We start from the raw sequence: 21,870 nt of genomic DNA on the forward strand, positions 1-21,870 counted from the left end.
AATGAGACAAAGACAGAGAGGGAATCAGATGCAGGAATTTACATTTGTACATTTTTGGCATTTAACAGACGCTCTTATCAGCAGCAGCTTACAACAAGCATCTCCCAGAGACAGACAGACACTCCCAGACTGGAGAGCGTGGGCGCCAGGGAGAGAAAACTATCACAGTTCTTTACTTTTATTTTTTATTTGACGCAGATGATGGCAGAAACTGAGCTGTTTTTAAATGCTGTTTAATTGTTTTTGAGCAAATAAGGTCTTTAATAGTAATTGCAAGCCCTCTGGGTAGAATAAATCTCCATTATTTCCTTAAATCCGGTGTCCTCCTCTCTGTTAAGTGCAGCATGTGGGAACGTTTTGCAGTATTATGACATTAATGAAGCAGTGATTCCAATTATAATGAGACAGACAAACAAGCAGAGATAGACATTACACATCTTTTGAATGGAGACTGAAGGTTCAGCCCAATCATCAACATCGGTATTCACACACGGCGCCCCCACAATCGCAGAAACAGCATTGCAGCTGACAGGCCATCAATCTCCAAATCCCAGCCGAAGTCATCCTCTAAGAGGATCAGATCTTCTATATATACACTCACCGCAGGTAGCTTCCCTGAACAGGGAGCTAAGCAGATTACTGATAAAAGATACAGTGAACACACGGCTTGTCAGTGTGTCAGGGAACTCGGGGAAACACCAGGAGTGAAATAGTGCAGGAAAATAGAAAACATGGCAAATGACTAATTATTTATTAATGTTAGAATTCCACATGTAGCACATAAAAATACAGTAAAGAGAATGATTCATACGGCAGGTTCAGTATGTGGTAATACCTGCCCATGACCTCAGCTTGAATCACTCATAAGCTGCTCTGACTTACAGGTTACACTGAGTTTCTAGTTTATTAGTCACACCCTCACAGTCGTAATGTATGTCTCATTTCTGTGGTGTTTGGTAAATCAAGCATTTCCAGCATCAGTTAGTGTTCAGTTGAGGTTTGAAACAGGCTAAATGAATAACGTTTCTAACTGTACGTGGTATGATGGTTGGCGCTCGATGTGCTGGTTTGAGCCTATCTCAGAGTTGGCTGTCTTTAGCTGATGGATATTTAATAATACACATAATGCATCCTGTCACAAGGCACATTGCATCACAGAATATTGTCAGTGAGTTTTAATTTCCTCGGTAGTCTTCAACCTCATTAAGCATCTTTGGATCTTTGCTAGTCATGCACAACGCATCAATGCATATTTTGTATACTCCATGATGACGGCTGCTCTTAAGGTCAAAAGAGGTGCAACATTCAGCTAGATACGTGTACCCATTAAACTGGCAGCTCAGTGCATGTTTGTGTGTGATAGGAAACCTTTGAGGTACTGGATGAATAGTTTATCTTCCTGGAGCCAGTGTTGCAGGATGGGAGGGGAGCAAGAAGTGAGTCACTAGAGGATCGCAGCTAACCAGGAAACAGGCTGCATGCTGCTGGGGTGCTGACCCAAATCCACAGAGGCCGAGCCGAGAGCCGCACATGCTTCAACCACTGGAGGCCTAAAGATAGCAAGGAACAATATCAGAAACGCTGAGCAACACGCCTGCTTCTGAAAAATGAAAGGATTTAGGATTCTGGAGAACCAGACAGGCAGGATGACAGAACAACAGAACAAGGGAAAGAAAATTTAAATAGTCACAGGAAAGAAACGTCAATTCAGTGACCACGGCCTCAACCCGCCTGAATAGTTCTGATTTACTAAACCCCACCCGTCTGGTTCTCTAAGTAGCTTAAAATAAACATTATAGGTTCTCTGCAACACAGGAAAAATGAACCCCACACAATCCCATTCAAATGACATATTTTAGATGACAAGGGAACAAAAATCTAATGGTTATTTTTTTATTTTAGCCTGCTATGATGACAGACATGTCAGCTTTTACATCTTTAGCTGTTTCTACTCTCAACAGTCTGTAACAAAAACAAGATCATAAGTTTATAGCCACACTAGTGTCAATGTGAGGCTGTAACACTCGTTACACACAGAAATGAAAATTGTTGTATGGATAAAAGATGGAGACTTTGCTCTTCTTAGATCATGACTGCAAGTAGGGCAAAAATGTAATGTTTTGTCTGAGGAAGACGCCAGAGGAGAAGCCGTTTATTCATTTTGATTTTGATTTAGGTAACAAAATGGCTTCACAACCACAGCAGATATAACCTGGTCAAATGAATCAACTGAGGTAAATAAAATACAGAAAACTGAGTATTAACTGGTTGATCATTTATCAACTTTATTTAAATACTTTGACAACCTCACCTACAGTGTACAGTTAGAAAACTCAATTCCTCCAAAGACGGGATACTGGTCAAATTTACATAGCAAGAAAAAAAAACAACTTATAAAACAACAAAGCCATAAAGGAAAAAACAAATCAACAATAACTTTCACACTTGCTATAGCTGACAGTTGGCCTCCTTGCAGGCTTTTTCATGGCCTGGCAGGAGGGAGCAATAGTGATTTTTTTGTTAGTTTGAATCTTTATACACAAAACTCTTTCTCCTCTCTTCACACTGTTACAGGCTGCCTACATCCCACTGAGGTGAGCGGTAATCACATATTCCTGACATAAAATGAGTCAGTCAAAAAAAAAAAGAGTATAAAAAAATAAATTAAAATGATCAACATTTATACACAAAAAAGCCTGGCAATGAAATCACTGGCTGATCAGGCAAAACGGGAACAACTGCTTATCCTCACCCTGATTCAGACGTTGCACTTACTTCTGACTTCAACTGTTTATGGTAAGGGGTAGAAACTAGTAAGGGAGATTCTGGAGAAAATATTCAAACAACTGTGAATTCATCCCAAATGAACATTTCCACCATGAAGTGTGCACTTCTTTTGCTGCAAGACAGAGAGAAAATCATGTTCAGTCTGTCTTTTTAACACAGGTAATGTTAAGATCCGACATTTGAATCACATAGTTCTCTTTATGCAGAGCTCAGACTGACAGTAAAGGGAACACCTGCACAGATCAATGCAAGATTCATGCATTAATTGAATTTTAGGTCCAAGTCTAGTTTATGATTGTCACACTGTCACCAGCCACTAAAGCCAAACACTTAGAAATTGATGCTGTAAGGCTGCAAATTATTCCATTCCACCAACCTCGCGCAGAAACCTGCCGTCCTGTCTTGTCAGTTTTCTTGTCACTCTTAACAGTTAATAAAAACAAAATAACTAAAAGCTAAAGGCTAGATGGTGAATTCTGAGTCAGTGAATCAAAGTGTCCTATTCTGATCAAGGTGAAAAAGATGAAGGTACGTGTTAACCAACCAAGGCTGACTAATTAGAAGTTGAACCTTTGAAATCGACTTTACAGCAAAGAAAAAACACAAACTTGTTTAACGTTCCCTAGTGATGCTATGGCTAACCATCATCTAGCCAAAATCTGCCACTGGAGAGAGACATGGGGATGTTTTTGTCATCAGTTTGCCACCAAGCGAGGTCTATTTTCCATCTCTTTTACCTTAAAGCTACAGAAGCTGTTATTTATGAACTGGTGGCACTCCATTTTCACAAACCAATAAACTAAATGTTCATGTGAAAACCTGTGAAAACTGACTAAATAGAGAGAAAGGAACAGTGGTGTAGTGGTTACAGAGGCTGTACTGAAAGGTCACAGGTCACTTCCTGTACCAGCAAAGTTACCTGTCTTGGGTAAGAGCTAAATAAACAGAAATGACATGAAACCGTATATGAACAGCTGGAGGAGCGACAGACAATAAAAACATTAATAGTCATCAGAGGACACAAACTGGCGCTGCAAAGTAGTAGAAAAATAAATACTAAAAAAAAGCAGAATATAGATTTAAGTTTAGGTATTTGCAGTTGTTTCTGCAGAAAATGTGACGTGGTGAGTCATAATGACAGAATGTATGCTATTTTTTGACAAAACTAAACAGTTTGCACAGGGGTTAAAGAGGACAGTGAATGCAAAGGCAGTGATACAGAGTGTAATTTGTTTCTGATGGGCAACAGTGTTAAGGGAGTTGCCTCAGTGCTGTTCATTTAATCACAAAAACACCACAAATAAGCAATATTTTGTTGGGAAAAATCCCATCATTAATCCTATGGTTTCATCTGTTGCCAAGAGCATTGTCAACTTTGACTGCCCAAAAATATAGACAAGCACATAAAACAATTTATAGATGGAGAAAATGACAAAGAATTGAGCAGAGGAACTGAAATGATGGGGTAATGAAAAAATATGTGAAGCTAAAATGTTCATTCCATATAAATATGTTTTTGCTGCTGTCTGAATAACTGTTTTCATTAAGCATTGAGATGAAAAGAATACATTTATTTATACATCAATAACTTTGTTTAAAATAGAACTTTAGAGATTTAACTTTAAACCCTTCCCATAACCCAAGAGTCTTTTATAGAATCTGAATCTGCAACAAATGTGTGAGTGTGTGTGCATGAAACATGTCGTGAGACGTTTGTTCACAAAAGTTTTTCTTAACCAGTCTTACAGGTAGTTGCCTCAGTGCGCTTTTCTTTCTCCTTTTCACTGAGCTGTTCAGTGTCCAAAAAGGTTAAAACAAGCCAGCGTCCGACCACAATGGGCTTTAGGGTTCAATGGTCGGAGGGTCACTGGCAGAAGGGGGAGGCTGTGGGGTCAAAGCCTTTGAAAACCTCTTTCAGCGAGGCGTTGTCCTGCTCTGTGGCCGCCTGGTCAGACTGCACCGGGCTGTTTCCTCCAAAGGGGCTACTCGTCCCGCCGGGCTTGGTCGCCTGCTTCACCATGCCAAATAGAGAGGACACTGGTAGGTTGTGTACACCCGCGGGCCCCTGATCTGAAGCAGCTCCAGGAGCACCCTGACCTCCAGCTGCGGCTGGCCCAGCTGCGGCTGGCCCAGCTGCAGCAGGCCCTCCCTGGACCGTGGAGTTAGGCGAGGGTGCAGGTTTGGGCCGGGGCCTGTTATAGCTGTTGTAACGATCGGTTCCTTGCTCTCCACTTTTCTCTGGCTCTGGTTGGTCCAACGCAGACTTACGAACAAACAGGGGTTCCTTGGACTTGGGTTTACCTGTTGGGGGGTCACTGGGTTTGGACTCTGTGCAGGCTGAGTTGGGGGAGTTGTTAGAGCCACTGCTGGTACCAGGGCTGCCTGGTTTGTTAGTCCGAGGGTCATACAGACTGATGTTGCTCAGCACACTAGCTCCCCCTGGTGCCCCGGCTCCCACACCGCGCCCTGCCCCACCTGAGGCGAGCAGCCTTGGGTCGTAGGGGGCAATGGTAGGGGGAGGGGGGCTAGATGTGGTTGCTGGAGAGGTAGAGGAGACAGGAGGAGGCGCGGGATCTGATGGTTGCTTCAGTGCTGACTTCTGAGGCTGCAGACGGGGGTCTGAGGGGCCTTTACGGGCCACACGGGGGTCAACAGGTTTTTCTGCAGGTGCGGGAGGCATGGGGGGAGGTGGACCCAGCAGTGACACAGGGGCAATAGGGGGGGGTAAGAGAGGAGGGGAGGGAGTCTGGGACGGGCTGGAGTTGACAGTCTTCAGGATACGAGACAACAGCTCAAAGTCTGGGAGGGAGGTGGTGGAGGAAGAGGGAGCAGGGGGGTCCACGGAGGGAGGAGGCGGCACGGGGGGAGGCTGTGAGTGAGGGAGCGATGTGTGGAGCGGCTGCTGAGTGCGGGACAGACGTGGGTCTATGGAGGAGACAGGAGGAATGCCTGGTGGGAGTGGAAGGAGGTCCTGCTTGGGGATAGGGAGCGGAAGGAGATCTTCAGGCGACCAGGTGATGGTTTTGGAGAAAGATGGCATGTGGAGAACAATATCCTTCTTGATGTGGCTGAACTGCTGCAGCTGTGAGCGTGGGTCTCTCAGAGCCATACCCATCAGTGGGTCCAGAGGAATCGGCACCGGCTTGTCCCGGAGAACTCGCTCCGTCTCTTCCTCCTCTGCTGCCGGGGTTGTAAGTGGCGGGGGCTTGTAGACCAGAGGAGGCTCTGGTTTAGAAGTAGAAGGCGAGTGGGAGGTAGCTCCAGCTGAGGCAGCAGCAGCTAGCCGGGCTAACCTGGGGTCTGCAGGCGGTCCAGAGGAAGATGGTGCGGGCATGGAGTGGGCGGAGTCGGCGATTTGGCCCGACTCTGCACCTCGTGCCAGACGTGGGTCCCGAGCCAAGCGGGGGTCTGCTGGCCGAGCAGGAGCGTTGGCAGGAGAGGCCTTCTGGAGGCGAGGGTCGCTTGGGGGGCCGTCAGATTTTTGAGGAGCCTGGGTCTGCTGACGGAGCGTCTTCAAGATGGAGGTCACACTACCACCGCCATCCTCATCCTCACTGGAGTACCAGTTCCCTGAGTCACCTAGGAAAGAAGGACAGACATGTTTGGGTGTTGAGTCTGGAGTTCATAGTTTGTTAGGAAAATAAAAACTCAAATAGATGCATGTCATTAGCCCTGAAGGAATCTTTAAAGGCGTCATATTTGAGGTTTCTGTTGACTGTGAAAGTGATCAGCGGAGAGAGTGTGAAACATTTGAATGGTATCACTGTCACAGTTACATTGTGCAAACTTATAATAGATCAATTTTAAAATGATTAAAGAAATCATATTGCTTATTTTATTGACAGCCACATCTGTGCATTATTATCGTGAACTAGGCCACTAAATTAACAAAAGTCAACAATAATCATTAACATGTAATATGAAAGTCTGTCTATAACTACATTAAATATGCTGACACAAGTCTATAGTATTTTTCTATTACCAACTAAATATGGTTTTAGCCATGAAAGCGAAGATATGTATGAAAAGAATGACGAACAGTTTCGACACAAACAGGTGCAGATGCTTTTCCTCTACCTTCAGTGTCTCTACTCTTCTCTGCTCCTCCCTCGGCCATCCTGCGAGCTCTTTCCTCTTCTTCCTGCTGCTTCTGTTGGATCCTCATGAACAGGACGCGCTGTGCTGGAGGCAGGAAGTCAGGCACAGAAATCCCTCCCTGATTGGCTGACGCTCCATTAGCAGAGCCTTCTTGGCCACCTGATTGATTACCAAATTTCCCTGCTCCTCCTCTCTCGTCCATGCCAGCAAAACCCTGGTAGTTGTCACCTGAAGGAAAACAGCATATGCACTCAGTACTCAGTACAGAAACAGTAACTTTGCAACCATCACCTAAAAAAATACTGTGTATCAATCAACTGATTGCTCCAAAGCTAACTTGGTACTTATTCTTTCCATTTTTAATTATTGAATTAATTAATTTGATCACTGGAATTCACTCTCACCTTCTTGCACCACTCCCTCCATCTTCATACCATCCTGCTGATTGAAGAAGTTATTGAAGAAGTTTCCTCCACCCTGAGGAGGACCTGGAGGCATAGCACCTCCATGTGGAGGGCCGTCACCAGATGCAAATCCTCCCATCATGGGAGGTCCGCCAGGGCCCATGTTGGGGGGCCCCTGGTTCATCCCAAGGTTGGGGCCCATGTTCTGCATGTCAGGGGACATCATGCCTGGGGGGGCAGGGAAGCGGGTAGGAGGGGCACCAGGGGCCCCTTGGGGTCCAGGTGCAGCAGTCTGACCCTGGTTGCCACTGGGAGTCTGGCTCCTGATCGGGAGGGAGAGTAGGAGTTAGGATTCACAGATCTCAAAGGGAGAAAACAGCAAGAGTTTAAGAGTAACTTAATACTAAATCCACTTTTTTGAGTTTGTAAACTACATTTACAGTCACTTTATCACGCTATCTACTGACCCTGGTTCCATTTTAAAGAGTTCATTGCAACATTTTCTTTTTTTCCATAGAAAATACAGTACTTCTGTCCACTTGACCTCCAAAAATCTCATAAAAATCTATGACGTACCCTGGGACATTCGATGAGGCAATGTCATGTTCACCCCCATCCCCTACATAGCCCACCCCCGTCATAGAAATACACCTGTCATCTGTCAGCACAGTGAGCAGTATGGAGTATGAAAGGTTGTGGGTTTGCAACTGACAATCAATGTGTGTTTATGCACCAGTGATTTGATTTAAATGACATGACTCTCGTCTCTCGAGACCCACTAGTCTTGATAGCAGTATCGATAAGCTTGGACCTTATTGTTTTTCGGGTTTTGAGAAATTTAGAACCTGGTCCTTACAGATCATGGTCTCGATCCCCATCCCTATTGGCGGGTGTATTGCTGAGGACCCTAGGGAGTGCAATGTCGAGTTATTGAGATCTACGGGGACATACTTATTAGTAATATTTATTAGTACTCACTGTGTAGTGTATTGAGAGGGGGCCCCTATTAACTGTTACACTGCCGAACGGCATGTTGGGTACACACTGCTCTCACTCAACCAAAGATGTTACATTGTAGCAAAGTCGCATGCTAGGTACAGCTCACTCACACGATACATTACATTATGCAACATAACAACAGATGAAGAAAGACCTGGAGACACTGGAGATGTTACACTGAAGCAAAGTCTTGCAAGTTTGCCGTTTTGTTTTGCTAAACTAAAACATTTCAAGCATCAGCGATGTATCTTAAATACAGTAGATGTTGTGAGATGCGTCCCTGCCGCCGCCATCTTGCAGCAGTGTACTGACCGATTCAAAGAGAAGAAAATGCCAGACTTTTGTGCTGCTTTTGCATGTTCTAATGAAAGAAATGCCAAAAACCAAGCAACAGGGAATAACATTTCACAGGTGACAAGTTGTTTTACAATATTTTACTGTTACGAACGTGTTGAAGTTGTGAGCTGCATCTCTGCCGCCGCCATCTTGCAGCGGTGTTCTAACCCGTTCAAACGGTAGAACATGCCTGACTTTTCTGCTGCATTTGGATGGTCTAACGAAAGAAAACCAAGCAACAAGGAATAACATTTTACAGGTGACCAGTTGTTTTACAATATTTTACTGTTACGAACGTGTTGAAGTTGTGAAATGCGTCTCTACCGCCGCCCCCCTGCAGCGGTTTATATATAGTTTCAAAGCTACAGACTTTTGACAAAACTGAAATTATTTCACATTTTATGGCTACAGCTCAGTCTCTCAAAAAAGCGTGACATTGACCACAAACCACATGTAATGCAGGTTTTGCTTTTCCTAACATTTTAGACACAAAAAGCAAAAGACACTGGTGATGGACTTGGTGATGGTTTACTGAGTCGGGGTTAAACTCCCTGCAGTGGCTAAACCTACAGTTTACATACGAAACTCAATGCAATACACCAATTGCTGCAGAAATAGGGCTTTACTTCCTGTTCGGCAGCAACACCACGTCTATTAAAACAAAATATCGTGGGAAACCTCACTACATAGCCAAAACATCACAGGTAAAGTTCTTGGCCCGAAGGGCACGCGTTCCAAACAGGCACTGCACTAGTTCCTTTAATGATCAACAAATGAGAACTCGCTGTCACTCTAGATAAGATCAACAGCTAGATTTTCTAAAAAGATTCTCTTATTTTCTGATCTCTTACCTGACGGCCAGTTTCTGAGCCAGCTGTCCTGTCGGCTGAACTTTAATCTCAAACAGTGAGGGGATCTTCTTCCCCGCGCCACCTCCCCCTCCACCACCAGGAGGTGGGGGGCCCATGTGAGGAGGTGGGCCACTGGGATTTGGGGGCCCGCCTTGAAAGGGAATTCCTTCAGGACTATGTATAGGGGGACCAGCACAGGGGTTAGGCCCAGGAACAGGCCCTGGTCCTGGGGGACCTTTGCTGGGAATGGGCCCCTGGTTAGGTCCAGGATGACCCCCAAAGTCACCCACCACAGGTCCACCGAAATCCACAGCCCCTGTGTTGGTGTCTATAGGAACAGGCCGAGGAGGGGTAGGTAGGAGGCCAACTCCAGGAGGGGGTTTAGGGAGAGGGTTGATCCCTTGCTTCTTAAGCTCCTCCACCTCCTTCTCATCCTCAGCTCCGGCCTCTGCATCCTCTGCCAGCATCTAGAAAACAAGGTCACAAAGATATATACTCATTAAAAACATATATTTTCAGACCTACAGAGTTCACAGAAAATAGTTGAGAGAACAGGGTACAGTGTTAGAGGATCCTACCTTGTTGAGCAGTTCCTGCGTGTCATCATTGAGGGCTTCATGGGAGAACATGCATTCGTCGCCGTTGACACAGTTCCCTGTGGTGTGGAACAGCTTACAGGGGAATTCACGTAGCATGGGAGTCAAGGAGAAACGCTCACAAAGAAACTGGACAGAAAACTGAAACTGACCTTGTTTTCTAAGTGTCCTCATCTGAATTCTGAGATTAATGCAAACCTCATGTCATATTTTCAGTTAGGTGGAATTAGCATGATGTAACTTCATACTGGCTTTACTGTTTAATTATCTCTGTTCAGAGACAGACAAACAGGTACTCATCAATATACCCAGAATTCCCTTGTACTAATAAAGAGTCTCTGTGTGGTCAATAGTAAAGGATATCATGCATGTAAGGACAGTGGTCGGCTCGGGCACAAAATCCAGTGATGTAGAACTTGCACAGCTCCTTCTTCTTGGGGAGCTCAATGTCGTGGCTGAAGTTGCAGTGGTCCCCCTGGTGATTGAAAAAGGCCATAATGAAATCTGTGTCTGAGGGCTCAAGACTGACAAGTTTGAGAGAGCTGCCTAGAGATAACTTCTAGAAAATAAACATTGTGATTGGTCCACCGCCTAGCCAGCCAATGGAATCCACCCCAGAGAAATGTGAAGAATTTCTTAATTACTTTTATAATAAAATAGTGGATATTCGGCAGCAATTTAATACAAAACTTGCTGTTGACTCCTGTCCATCTTCAACATTAACCCACTTCAGTGAAATCTTTGTCAACCCTGGAACGCACTGTTGCACGTTCAAAATCATCCACCGGGCCTTAAGACTGCATTCCCACTTGGTTTTTAAAAGCTGTATTTCAGACAGTTGGTCCAGATACTTTAGCCATTATTAACTGCTCTCTGTCTACTGGTATTTTCCCCTCCAATTTTAAACATGCCACTGTTTACCCCCTTTTAAAGAAGCACTCTCTAGATCTCTCTATTTTAAGTAATTTTAGACCCATCTCCAAGCTGCCGTTTTTTTTGGGAAGATTTTAGAAAACTTGTCTGCACTCAACTGATTTCTTTAATGAATACCAATCAAATCTTTGAAAAATCTGGTTTCTGCCCCCGACACAGCACTGAGACCGCTCTGATCAAGGCCACCAATGACCTACCAAGGGCCCTACTAATGCTTCCAAAACTCGACTTGTCAACTAAAGGTGGCCGGGCTTTTGCTGTCCAGGTCCCTCAGCTGTGGAACTCAAGAAGACAAACTCAGTGTCCTCCTTTAAATCTCTTCTTGAGACTCACTTTTATCGTATGACTTTTTCTTTAACTGATGATATTTGTTGTAATCATTTAAATTATTTTATCATGTTTATATCTTAAGTTCTGGATCTCATTTGCTTTCATTATATGTTTTTATTATAAATTTTATAACTGGTTCTTGAAAGGTGCTATACAAATAAAGTTATTATTATTATTAGACCACAATGATAAAATAAACAAAAAAACCTTTGAATTTCGTTACTGTGTTTTGTTGATATTAAATGTAGAATGGTGCCTCCAGGTTCTTGTCAGCTTAAACTCATTCATCTTTGTATCTTGCTACAATTCACTGGTTGCAAATTTTCTTTGAGAATTATTTGAGTTTAACCACATATTAGAACATGGTGGTTGTAGCTGTTTTAATATGCTGACTAAAACTGGGTTGCAAACAACTTAAAAATCTATCCTTTTTGGGGAATCTGTATCAATTTGAGGTATCAAAAACATTTTAAATCATAGCTGCTGTGCAGCTGTGAGTCAGGGCCAGGCATTTTGAGGCAGAAGAAGGAGGAGGAGGAGGAAAAAAAGAAGACAAATGCAGTTAATGAGCAGAATATCCCGGACCAAAGTTATTAAACCTTGAAGTCACGCATCTCTAATCCACACAGCACAATGCCTGAGTAGACATTAGCATGTTTATTATGCATCACCGAGGTATCAAATTCACAACCTTAGACACTAAGGGCAAGTCATGATCTTGCTGAGCTACCTGCCAAGCGAGAAACCATTTCTTAGTTTGGTGTCAATTGAGCAAAAAATGTGGGCGGAAGCAGCTGAAGCTTGTCTGGCTGGATAATGAATTAATAATATAAGATGTTCATTGAGCATCACACGGATCTTGAACTCACAACCTTAGTCACCACCGGCACGCCATAATCAGTTGAGCTACCCGCAGAAACAGGAAAGGCAGAGGTGGCTAAACACTAAGACTTATGCAAACACTGGGGTTGTGATAATAACTTAAAGGCAGATTTCAAAGTTATCAAGACAAAATTCTGAGAATTTGTGGACTTCATCTAGACAACATAAAGATGTCTGTAATATATTTTGACAAAGACTGATTGCTCCATAAATTACTAATGTTTAAAGATGCAGTGTGGCAAGATTGGTGTCGACTGAATAAAAAATGTGGGAGGAGATATGTTTAATTTGTTTTACAGTTTTTGGCTATTCCGAGAAGGTTCGGCAGCCTAATCATGAAAAAACGTCCCAACTTTTGACTTCTGCAACAAACGATACATTTTCTAATTCCTACTGAGCATGGGCGCTTTTGAAAAGCAACTGAAATGTTTAAAGAGCATGAAAAAAATAATTTAAATTAAGAATATATAAAATATAGAATATAAATATATTGGAAAGCAGCCAGCAAAAAAGTGCATCAGAATCAGAAAACATCCAATGTTATACAGTCCTAACAGTGACTTGGTCAACATACATATTTAAAGCAAAAATAGCGCACATTTGTGCTATCTTACCCAGGTACATCTCCCCTCGATGTAGTACTTGCAGATGGCCTTTCCTTTCTTATCCTGGTGCTTCTCATTCTGATTCCTCCTCCCAGGTCCTGGTCCATCGCCTCCCCCGCCTCCGTCCTAAAATACGTACACACAAACCAGAAGGAGAGAGCAGAGTGTCAAGCAATAAGTAAGAAAGAGAAGATTCATATTATTTTATTCTTCAAGTCTAATGAACATAAAAGGAATTTGTCCAGGGGTCACCAGACTTTCCATTTGCATTTTCCTATGGATTATCAGATTTGCTTCAATTACAGTATCAGGGCACAGAATTGCAAAAGCCTTACCCCATTGTCCATGTCTCCGTTGTTGTCATCATCCATCCCCATGTCACCTCTTCCTCTCCCGCGGTTTCGACCTCTTCCTCCTCTGATCATACCCCGCCCTCCTTTACCCCTCCCTCGCCCGCGGCCACCTTTACCTCCTGGTGCAGAAATTGAAGACAGGGTGAGAGTGAATTTTTGGGGAACACGGATAGCCAACACTATCAGGCACAGGTATCAAAGTAAGACTCTAGGTCAGAGTTGTCCACAATTTACCACTATCACAGCATGTGCTTGCTCTAAAGTAGAGTGAACTAGTCGAACTGTGTAGCCGTTTCTCTGAGAAAGATAAAGATGAAAAACAAAACACACACACACACACACACACACACACCTGGAAAACTACCTGAGGTCCAAACTCACCTCTGCCTCTGTCTTTGGACTTCTTGTACTGATTGAGTTCTTTTGAGTAGTCATCGTAGTCATCATCCCCCATGTTGTCATAGTCGTCATCTCCATACTGTAGGGACTGATTTAACATGTGCCACTTAATGAGTGTCATTTACTTCCCAAAATTTTACTTCAGCACCAGCTTGGAACGAAAAGTAATGCATCTTATTTTCATGAATTACATATTATGTGTTAAATATCTGTTAAGCAAGACTAAAGGTTCTAAAACATTGTGGCCACAGAATGTAGCTGGTGGTTAGAGAGTTGGTGAAGGCTGTTTAACCCCTTTATTTGTTTAAAGTAATAATTTGTAGTCTAAGTTTGGTTTGAAATGTGAGCAATAGCACTAGGCGATGACAAGGATTTAAAACATGTTTACAAGGATTATTAGTTATTGACCACCAACAGGCTTGATTTCTCAGTGGATAATCCACAATCACTACAGATGTTCCATGTTTTTTGTTCACTGTGTGTGTTTGTTGTTCAGTGTTGTGAAATGTATTTAAACAACTGTGCAAATACACAAAACACAGCAAGAGAAGAACGACTTGTTTCCTGAACTGTGACCAAAGCAAATAAACAATAGGTTTCATTCTGAACCTCACCTCCATCTCATCTCCATAGCCATCTCCATCGTCGTTGTCTCCACCCATCTTTCCTCCTCCACCCCCACCTCCACCCCGACCCCCTCTTCCTCTGCCTCCTCCTCCTCCTCTTCCCCTCCTCCCTCCCCTCATTCCTCCACGGCCTCTCTGGTTCTTCATACGACCTCTACCCCCTGCAGAGAGACAGAGAGAAATGAACAGGAGTAAGCTACAGAGGCAGATAAGTTACTCTCAGTTACTTATCTGTGGAATTTGGATTGATAAGAAACTTTCGGCAAATAAGCTCCTTTGTCTGTCCACAACTGTGCAAATGAAAATGAGCAAATAAAACAGCAAGTGTGGTGATGAATCTGCTACCAAGTTTTTGTCACACAGTGGCACATTATTTGAAAAGCCTGTTTACTTTCCGAAAAGTCAGTGAAAACTTTTAGTGACTTTAAAAATATATATAATATACACTTTCAAAGCATAATATTATGTCAAAATAAATAAATACACATTTATAAATGTAGTTTAGGAAAAGACAAAGGACCTTTCCACAACATCTGGCCTTAAATGTGATTCTGCCATTTGCTGTATCCCAGTTTAGGCACTTTATCTGCTGTGTTTAGTCTCTTTATGAATTGGAATAAATCTCAACTGGGTAAATATTTAGCGTGCAGCAGAATATGTAACGTAACAAGTCTAGCTTTAACCCATCTGCCGTGGACCCACCTCGTCCGCCGCGCCCTCCTCCTCCCTCCTTGGCCTTACGGTACTGGTTGAGCTCCTTGGTGAAGTCGTCATAGTCTTCTTCCCCAATGTCCTCGTCTTCCTCTGCCTCGAAGTTGTCATCGTCGTACTCATCGTAGCCTACGTAGCTCTGCTTGTCCATCTTCATGTAGCTGCCCTTCTTTGAGCCGCCGTAGCCCCCATGAGACTAGAGACGGGTAAACGTATTAGGTGATTTTACTTTCCACAAAAAAATAATTATTTAATATTGACATATCAGGAATAATGAAATATTTTACTTAAAAAAAACATCTAATTAAGATACATTTTTCAAGATTTTAGTGTGGGGAACGTTAGTTAATTAGACTTACAGAAGGGGGGTACTGTGGACTGTACTCTCTGTACTTCCTCTTCTCACTGGGACTGTAATCAGAGTCATCACTGAAGTCTGAGTGGTCGTCATCAGAGGATGCATGACGCTGAGAGACAGAGAGCGAAACAGAGATATTCAGAGGAAAAGTGGTAGAGATAGACTAACGTTCATTTTTTTTACATTAAAACAGACTGGTGCAAATAACTAGGTGGGTCTATTTCAGTTCTATAGCTGCCGACATTCTTACTTTGTGTTTGGATTTGCGTTTCTTCTTGGACCTCCTCTTCTCCCTTTCTCGCTCCTTCTCTTTCTTCCTCTTCCTCTTGCGACGGTGGGATCTGTCGTCGTCAGAATTGCTGCTGGCATGGCGCTCCTTACTCCGCTGAGGCCTCTCCCCGGCCCCTTCCCCTCCTGCTTCACCTCCTCCACCTGCTTCATCCCCCCCATCTCCGCCTCCCACTACTGCGGACGTACCTCCACCCATCTCCTCCTCTGCCACATCTCCCCCATCATCTTCCAGCTCGCCCTCCTCCAGCTCTCCATCCTCTGGCCTGCATATGTAAAGAATGCACACAGAGAGATGTTACATATCTCATCTTCTCGTAGTCTGTGGCTCAGTCTGCCAGCCCCTCTAAAGTTTTAGGACATACATTTAAAAATACAAAAAACAATGGTAAAGAAAAACATTTTGTGGTTCGTTTTCAGCGGCCGCAGATAAATCAAATGAAAATCAAGTACAGAGGCTTTGGTACGGTTGTCTAAAATCTAACGTCAGACATTAAGTCTATAGTTTAAGGATTCCTAATTTACAGAGCACCACTGTTAAAAGTCGACTTATGTGGATTTTTGAGTCACGCAACGGTTCACAAAAGTAATTTGAAGAATCAAGAAACATTTTCGTATTTACCGAGACCCTGAGGCATAATGTGGTCTGAAACACGGGTCAGGTTGTAAACAAACAGTTAACGTGAAAAAATAGCGTTTAACTGTTATAGTAAAAAAAGAAAATCAAACTACCTTACGGGCAATCTGGCCTTGGGCCCACTTGCAATTCTTTGAAGGTTATCTTTGTAGCACCTATTGCTTTCTGTCATGGAGATTTCTGATACTAAACAGCACCACAAGGATATGTATTTTAAGAGAACACCTGACCCACAATTTCAGAAACTGTACTACGCTTGGAGATTCATGTGAGGAGGCACAAAATGCAAGATTGTGTTGTGTGCTTGTGACTCTGCCAGGTGTATTTACACGGTGCCTCTATTTCTCACATGTGCTTGCCTGTTTAAACTACTGGTGAAAAATTTTACACAGATGCCACTACTTCACATATGAATCGTCTTCAAAAAGTGTACATCAGAAATACCAACAGTGAACCAAGGAATCACCTAAAACTGACGTCAAGACATAAGCCAGGGGAGGGTTGCATTAAAATGTCAAGCCCAACTGAAAAGCACTTTCTGCATGGTGAAAAGCACAAAACCATGAGATCCTAAACTTTAAAAAAAACCTTCTTTGTACAGATTGCAAGCACAGTCAAAAACAATGTAACACCTTTCTAATTGGATTTAACCACACCATATGAAAGACATGGAATTTAAATTTTCTTGCTGCACAAGCCATCAAATCAGGTCTACACACGCGTCATATACAATTTGTGTTCCTGTTTTAAATGGTGTGAAAAAGCCACCCATCTGGCAGAAATCAGTACTTGTGCACAAACACAAAAGGTCACACCCCCAAAATGCCCAAGGTTGGGAGGAGTATCCCAATTCTACTGTAGTATTTGAGGGACAGACAAGGAACTTGTGATCAACTGCGGGGGCAAGACCCTCACATGAGGCAACGTGAGCAAAACCATGAGATACTAATTGACATGGATCACATGCTGGCCACCTCCTGCACCGACTGGTGGCTGTGGGGAGTATATTTTTTTTTTGGGGGGGTGGGCAAGCAATAGAAAGTGAGGACAAGTGAAAGGGAGGATGTGGTTTTAAAAAGCTTAACAGCAATGAATGTAAATGTTCAATTTAGATTTGGGAAAATCATTTAAGCTGCTATTAATCCAAATTCCAAAAACACTGATGGCTTTGACATTAAAATTGATTAAATTATGAGCATTAATATTAGCATGCACTGTGTTTTCCTTCCCTACCAGCCACCATTTTCTGAGAAGAGGTGCCACTAGATCCCAACCATCTACTGATCATACATATTCTATTCTATTTAAATTATTAGGTCTTGGCTCTCCCATAAAGGCCCACGCCCAAAGTAGGCTGCCAAGCAGGCTGGGAGTGAGGCCAGAGGCCAGGCTGATGTGAACAGGATTCCACTTATACACTGACATGTCTACTGCCTTACAATATTTGACTTTTTAAAGACTGGGTTTGTCCTACAAAGAGCATACAGTGAACTAAGACAAGCAGGTGATGGGTATAGTCAACGGCTCTGAGGCAAAATGTCAGCTGCACTGTATGTGTACATGGAACCCCACCACATCCTCAGCATATCAGCTTCCTCTGGGGAGAGCACAATAATCAGCCTTAATAATCTGTGCTTTGTCTCTCTGTCACAAACAAAACGTTCATCTGCAGACCAAGACAGCGATGATTCAGAAACTTTCCAGCTACCAAAGAATGCTACTCATTAGTTTACTGCATCCTTGGAACAAAATGAAAACTTAAAAATGTATGTATTAATGTATTTTTAGACAGAAAATACAAACTTTGTAAAATAATCATATTTGAACATTGTAGAAAAGTCCCATCAGAGGTTGTAGGCTTAAAAATTTTTTAAAGGTTATTTGGATAACTTTGCAGAGTAAAGCCCAGAGATCTTCTTTAGTCGGTCCTTGTTCTAGATTTGAGGTTTTATGCCGCAAAGTTACCCAGATAATTTAGTAAACTTGTTCTTTTAGAACAGGCCCCTGGTATAAAACCTGGAGTTGCTCCGTGGACAAAATCCTGTTATCTACTGTTTATTATAGAGCACAATCCAGAACAAACAACAAAACTTGTCTTCATTTTTGGGCTCATTTGATTTTGCTCTGCCAAAATTAAATCCAACATTTGCTATGATCTCCCTGAGAATTGTTTCTCAGTTACTTTTACCATCTTTCCTCTATCGTTCTATGCAAAGTAGCTCCAAAAATATGAATATATACAGATTATTCAGTGTTTTCGGCCAATATTGTGTCAAGACAAAAGTTCAGTATACTATAGTAAGTACAACCCCAGTGAATTTACTCTCAAAACAATTTAACATTAAAACTGTCAACTTTTTATCTCCCGGCCTCAAAAACTTTGCAAATAACAGGTTCTTTGTCCTGCACCAGCTATCGGCCTCGAATCCAAACACCACAAACTCAGGAGTTATCATCTCACCAGCCAAGTCACTCCTCTACCTCACTATTGACATGTGCTACGAAATTGGCCGTTACTCAAAATCAGCGTCAGGCGCACACAGACCTGTTAAAAGGAAAACTCTCCTGAAACAATGGAGGGCTCTATCATAGCACAGGGATATGTATTATGGAAGCAGGTTGTTGTGAATAGGGAGTGGCTGGGATTCACTATGGGCAGAAGCTGACGGCCTCTCTGGCTTGTGGAGATACTATACACGCACATCACCTGCTGCCAACAATGTGCCAGTTTGGAAAAAAAAAAAAACAACTTACAAAGCAAATAAACTCCATCCAGACTTTTTTTATGTTAGGCCAAGAAACATTAACAGGGCATGTCCGTATAAAACTTGTGAGTTAATATAGTTTAAGTCTACCAACACAAACGTAAGCGTAACAGATCCAAGAAGAGTAAAAACTGTTATTTACTCAATTAGTGATTAGACCCTACACAAGTATCAATGTACTGCCAATAACAAAGTGCAGTAAAATCCAGGTCTGCGCAGTATCTGCCATCCATGTAAACTATGCCAAACAAGTTTCCATTCATATCCACCAATACTATACCAAACTGGTGGTAAAATCTCTACACACCCTGCAAGCAGTCAACTGTGAGAAGTTCTGAAAGTTCAACAGAGCACAAGATTATTCTTCTCTATTAAGGATGATTGAATCAAAGGATTTACCATGCATTATGGTACATTGTTAGCTCAGTGGATGACTCCACAACTTAATTATATAAGCAAAGGGCCACGATTAAAATGGGGAATACTTACTGTGACAGGGTTTCTTCACATTTTGCACTCAAAACCATTGAAAAAGATTTTTCCCTAGCCTTTCAGGGACACTAGTGGTGTCTGTGGGACTTGGGAGTGGGGCCAACTGGGTAACATACAGCAAATTTGCCAACTGGGGATTGTGGAAAAAGGGAACTTTGTGTTTGACTTGAAACACTTCTGGGATGCTTTGCAGACGTTTTACACATTTTTGGGACTTTTGTGGATGTTTGGGACGAGTCAGTGTGGGCACGACTGTGAATAAAAGTGATATGTTAGACAAATATCCATAACCAACAAGCAGTGCAAACGCGTTTAAAAAGCTAACGTTAGCCTGTTACAGTAGCAAAACTGATTTGTCGATACCTTTCAAAAATCAATATTTTAAGATAGTTAACACTTGAGACTTGAGGGGAAGAATCCCAACAATCTAAGGATGTTCGGGAGCTAAAATACGCTTTCTTACGAGTGTTATTTAGGTAGAAAGACGACGGCCCGATTACAATTTTAAAGTGCGTAACTTAACTGGGCTAACGGTAATGGAAGAAGTTGCTTTGCATTGGCAATAAGTCTACGCCAACTGAACGAGTAGATTTTAACGGATTATAAAATAATTTATTGGCCCCATACTGATCGAATAACATTCATCAATCTGGTTTAACATTGTTAGTTAACGTTAATTTAATATAGTTAAATTCAACGATGCAGCGACTGGAAATCTCAATGAATAGCAACCATTAGCCATTAGCTTAGCCTCTCTCTGTTGCTAACTGTATTCGTTGGCAACATTAGCCAACAAGCTAATGTTGCTAAGTTGGCCTGAAAATAGGCCCACACCGTTAGCAAAAGACAATTGTTTGGATTTTTTTGCACCAGCGGAAATACAGTAATTGCCACCACACCCGCACAATTAATTGAATTAACGTAAGTTTGTTAGTTAACTGTTATTAACAATGGGCAAGTAATTAACCGATGCTTTATAGTCGTTGAATTGGCTAGAATGGCGGTGAAAGTATGATTGATCAGCTTTTTCGACCTCGTCTTTTTTCCTCATACAAGTTGGCTTGAATCGATTGATCGTTGATTGTGGTAACGTAATAAAATAAAGGGAATAACGTTATCCCAGGTGCTATTTGACCTCCCAGTTGGCGTTGTCGTGTCAACATGGCGTTCTTTACCTCTGTACTCGTTTTCCAGAAAAGGCGAGTTTAATCCCTTTGACAGAAAAAGAAAAAGAAACCCCGGGCTTTTTGTGTAAAAGCACAGGACAAATAAATAATTTCATTTAAATATGACTGTAGAATTACTCGACCTTTCGTCAGTCAGGAGACTGTTGTGTTCGTGGTTGGTAGTTGGGGAGTTTGGATGGACAGTCATGCTTTCCACAGCCATTTCCTCTAGCTACATTGAGGTGCAAAAAATTACAACTCGACACTGGAATCTACTGGCTTATGCGTCACTTCACTAGGATCTACTTGTTTTTGCTTTTAGGAAGAGTTTCTGTTCATAGTAGGCAATTCTCCACTACAGTTGTAAGAGAAATATGATGAAATTGAGTCCTGACGTTCTCCGTCCTACTGTAGCGATGTGAAATGACGACTGATGAACTTAAAATGGCTGACTGCCTTCTCCTAGGAGAAAGGGGGCGGGTTTCTCCGAGAATGACATCATTACGAACAACGTTCTTGTACGCATCTCACGGAAATTACCGAATGGCGAATCATCAGGTGAAAATGAGCCCTCGACTTTGACTCGCAGGTACACTTGCAGACTAAATACTGATTGCAGAGTATTTAAATAATTACATCGTAAATATGCATGATTTTCATGTAAAATACACCCGTCTCATCTGGGACTCATCTGAAGAGCAACTTATCCGCCCTAGATGAGATGCCAATTGTTTGCCAAATCAAATGTTGTTGAGTGTGTGGTCTTCTGTATGCAAAAATAGGTAGGCTAGAGCTATGCCGAAATACAATATATGCAGGATTACTGTGTGTAGATTCTTTAAAAGTTGACAAAACACAAATTTATTTGGAATATACACCACATAGATACAAAAAAAGGTCTCAGTACTAGTTTTGACACTACCCCCCTACAACACATGGTCTCAAGATCGCCTAATAATACAGGACTTGCCCTGTGTTTCGTTCTTATTGTTTCATGTTATGCTTTAGATGTGCATTATTCATTCAATTCAACTGTAACTAGTAACTGTAATTCATTTTGCAGTTGCTCCACTTACCACACACTAATTGTTTGGGGCTTTTTAGGGCCCCAGGTTTACTGTGTTTTAGGGGTCTGACTGTTGCCCTCAGTCTCACAATAGGAATATAAAATTGGGCACACTAAACATTATCATTAAAATGTCCAAAAGCTTTGCTTATGGGTCTTCATTAAATAGGTACCTGTCTTAAAGAATC

General features: G+C 42.4%; 1 protein-coding gene across 4 annotated transcripts; it reads right to left on the reverse strand.

The window, feature by feature from the left end:
* Positions 1 to 2,260: 2,260 nt before the first annotated feature.
* zc3h4 (zinc finger CCCH-type containing 4) lies at positions 2,261 to 21,092 on the reverse strand. 4 transcript variants are annotated; one of them, XM_044203436.1, is made up of 15 exons: positions 20,760 to 21,092; positions 15,519 to 15,822; positions 15,270 to 15,377; positions 14,902 to 15,106; positions 14,188 to 14,360; positions 13,556 to 13,661; positions 13,157 to 13,233; positions 12,831 to 12,947; positions 10,435 to 10,546; positions 10,054 to 10,163; positions 9,476 to 9,942; positions 8,737 to 8,841; positions 7,290 to 7,612; positions 6,865 to 7,113; positions 2,261 to 6,366 (listed from the first exon to the last, which is right to left on the reverse strand). In XM_044203436.1, the coding sequence occupies exons 1-15, from the start codon at positions 20,837 to 20,839 to the stop codon at positions 4,652 to 4,654; spliced, it is 4,251 nt and encodes a 1,416-aa protein (XP_044059371.1). In that variant the 5' UTR covers positions 20,840 to 21,092; the 3' UTR covers positions 2,261 to 4,651. The 4 variants fall into 4 exon arrangements, with proteins under 4 accessions (XP_044059371.1, XP_044059369.1, XP_044059370.1 ...); XM_044203434.1 differs by having other exon boundaries at positions 13,157 to 13,293; XM_044203435.1 differs by lacking the exon at positions 20,760 to 21,092 and adding an exon at positions 19,448 to 19,835 and having other exon boundaries at positions 13,157 to 13,293.
* Positions 21,093 to 21,870: the final 778 nt, after the last annotated feature.

The sequence above is a fragment of the Siniperca chuatsi genome, linkage group LG7, assembly GCF_020085105.1.
Source record: "Siniperca chuatsi isolate FFG_IHB_CAS linkage group LG7, ASM2008510v1, whole genome shotgun sequence".
Classification (NCBI taxonomy): Eukaryota; Metazoa; Chordata; class Actinopteri; order Centrarchiformes; family Sinipercidae; genus Siniperca; species Siniperca chuatsi.

Bases quoted from the DNA above. Each gene is read 5' to 3' on its own strand.
- zc3h4 (XM_044203434.1), bottom strand. From the start codon at position 20,839: ATGGCTGTGGAAAGCATGACTGTCCATCCAAACTCCCCAACTACCAAC. The intron at 15,823-20,759 runs GTCGAGTAATTC...TTACATATGCAG, and splicing joins AGTCTCCTGACTGACGAAAG to GCCAGAGGATGGAGAGCTGG. The intron at 14,361-14,901 runs GTGGGTCCACGG...GTCTCTCTGCAG, and splicing joins AGGAGGGCGCGGCGGACGAG to GGGGTAGAGGTCGTATGAAG.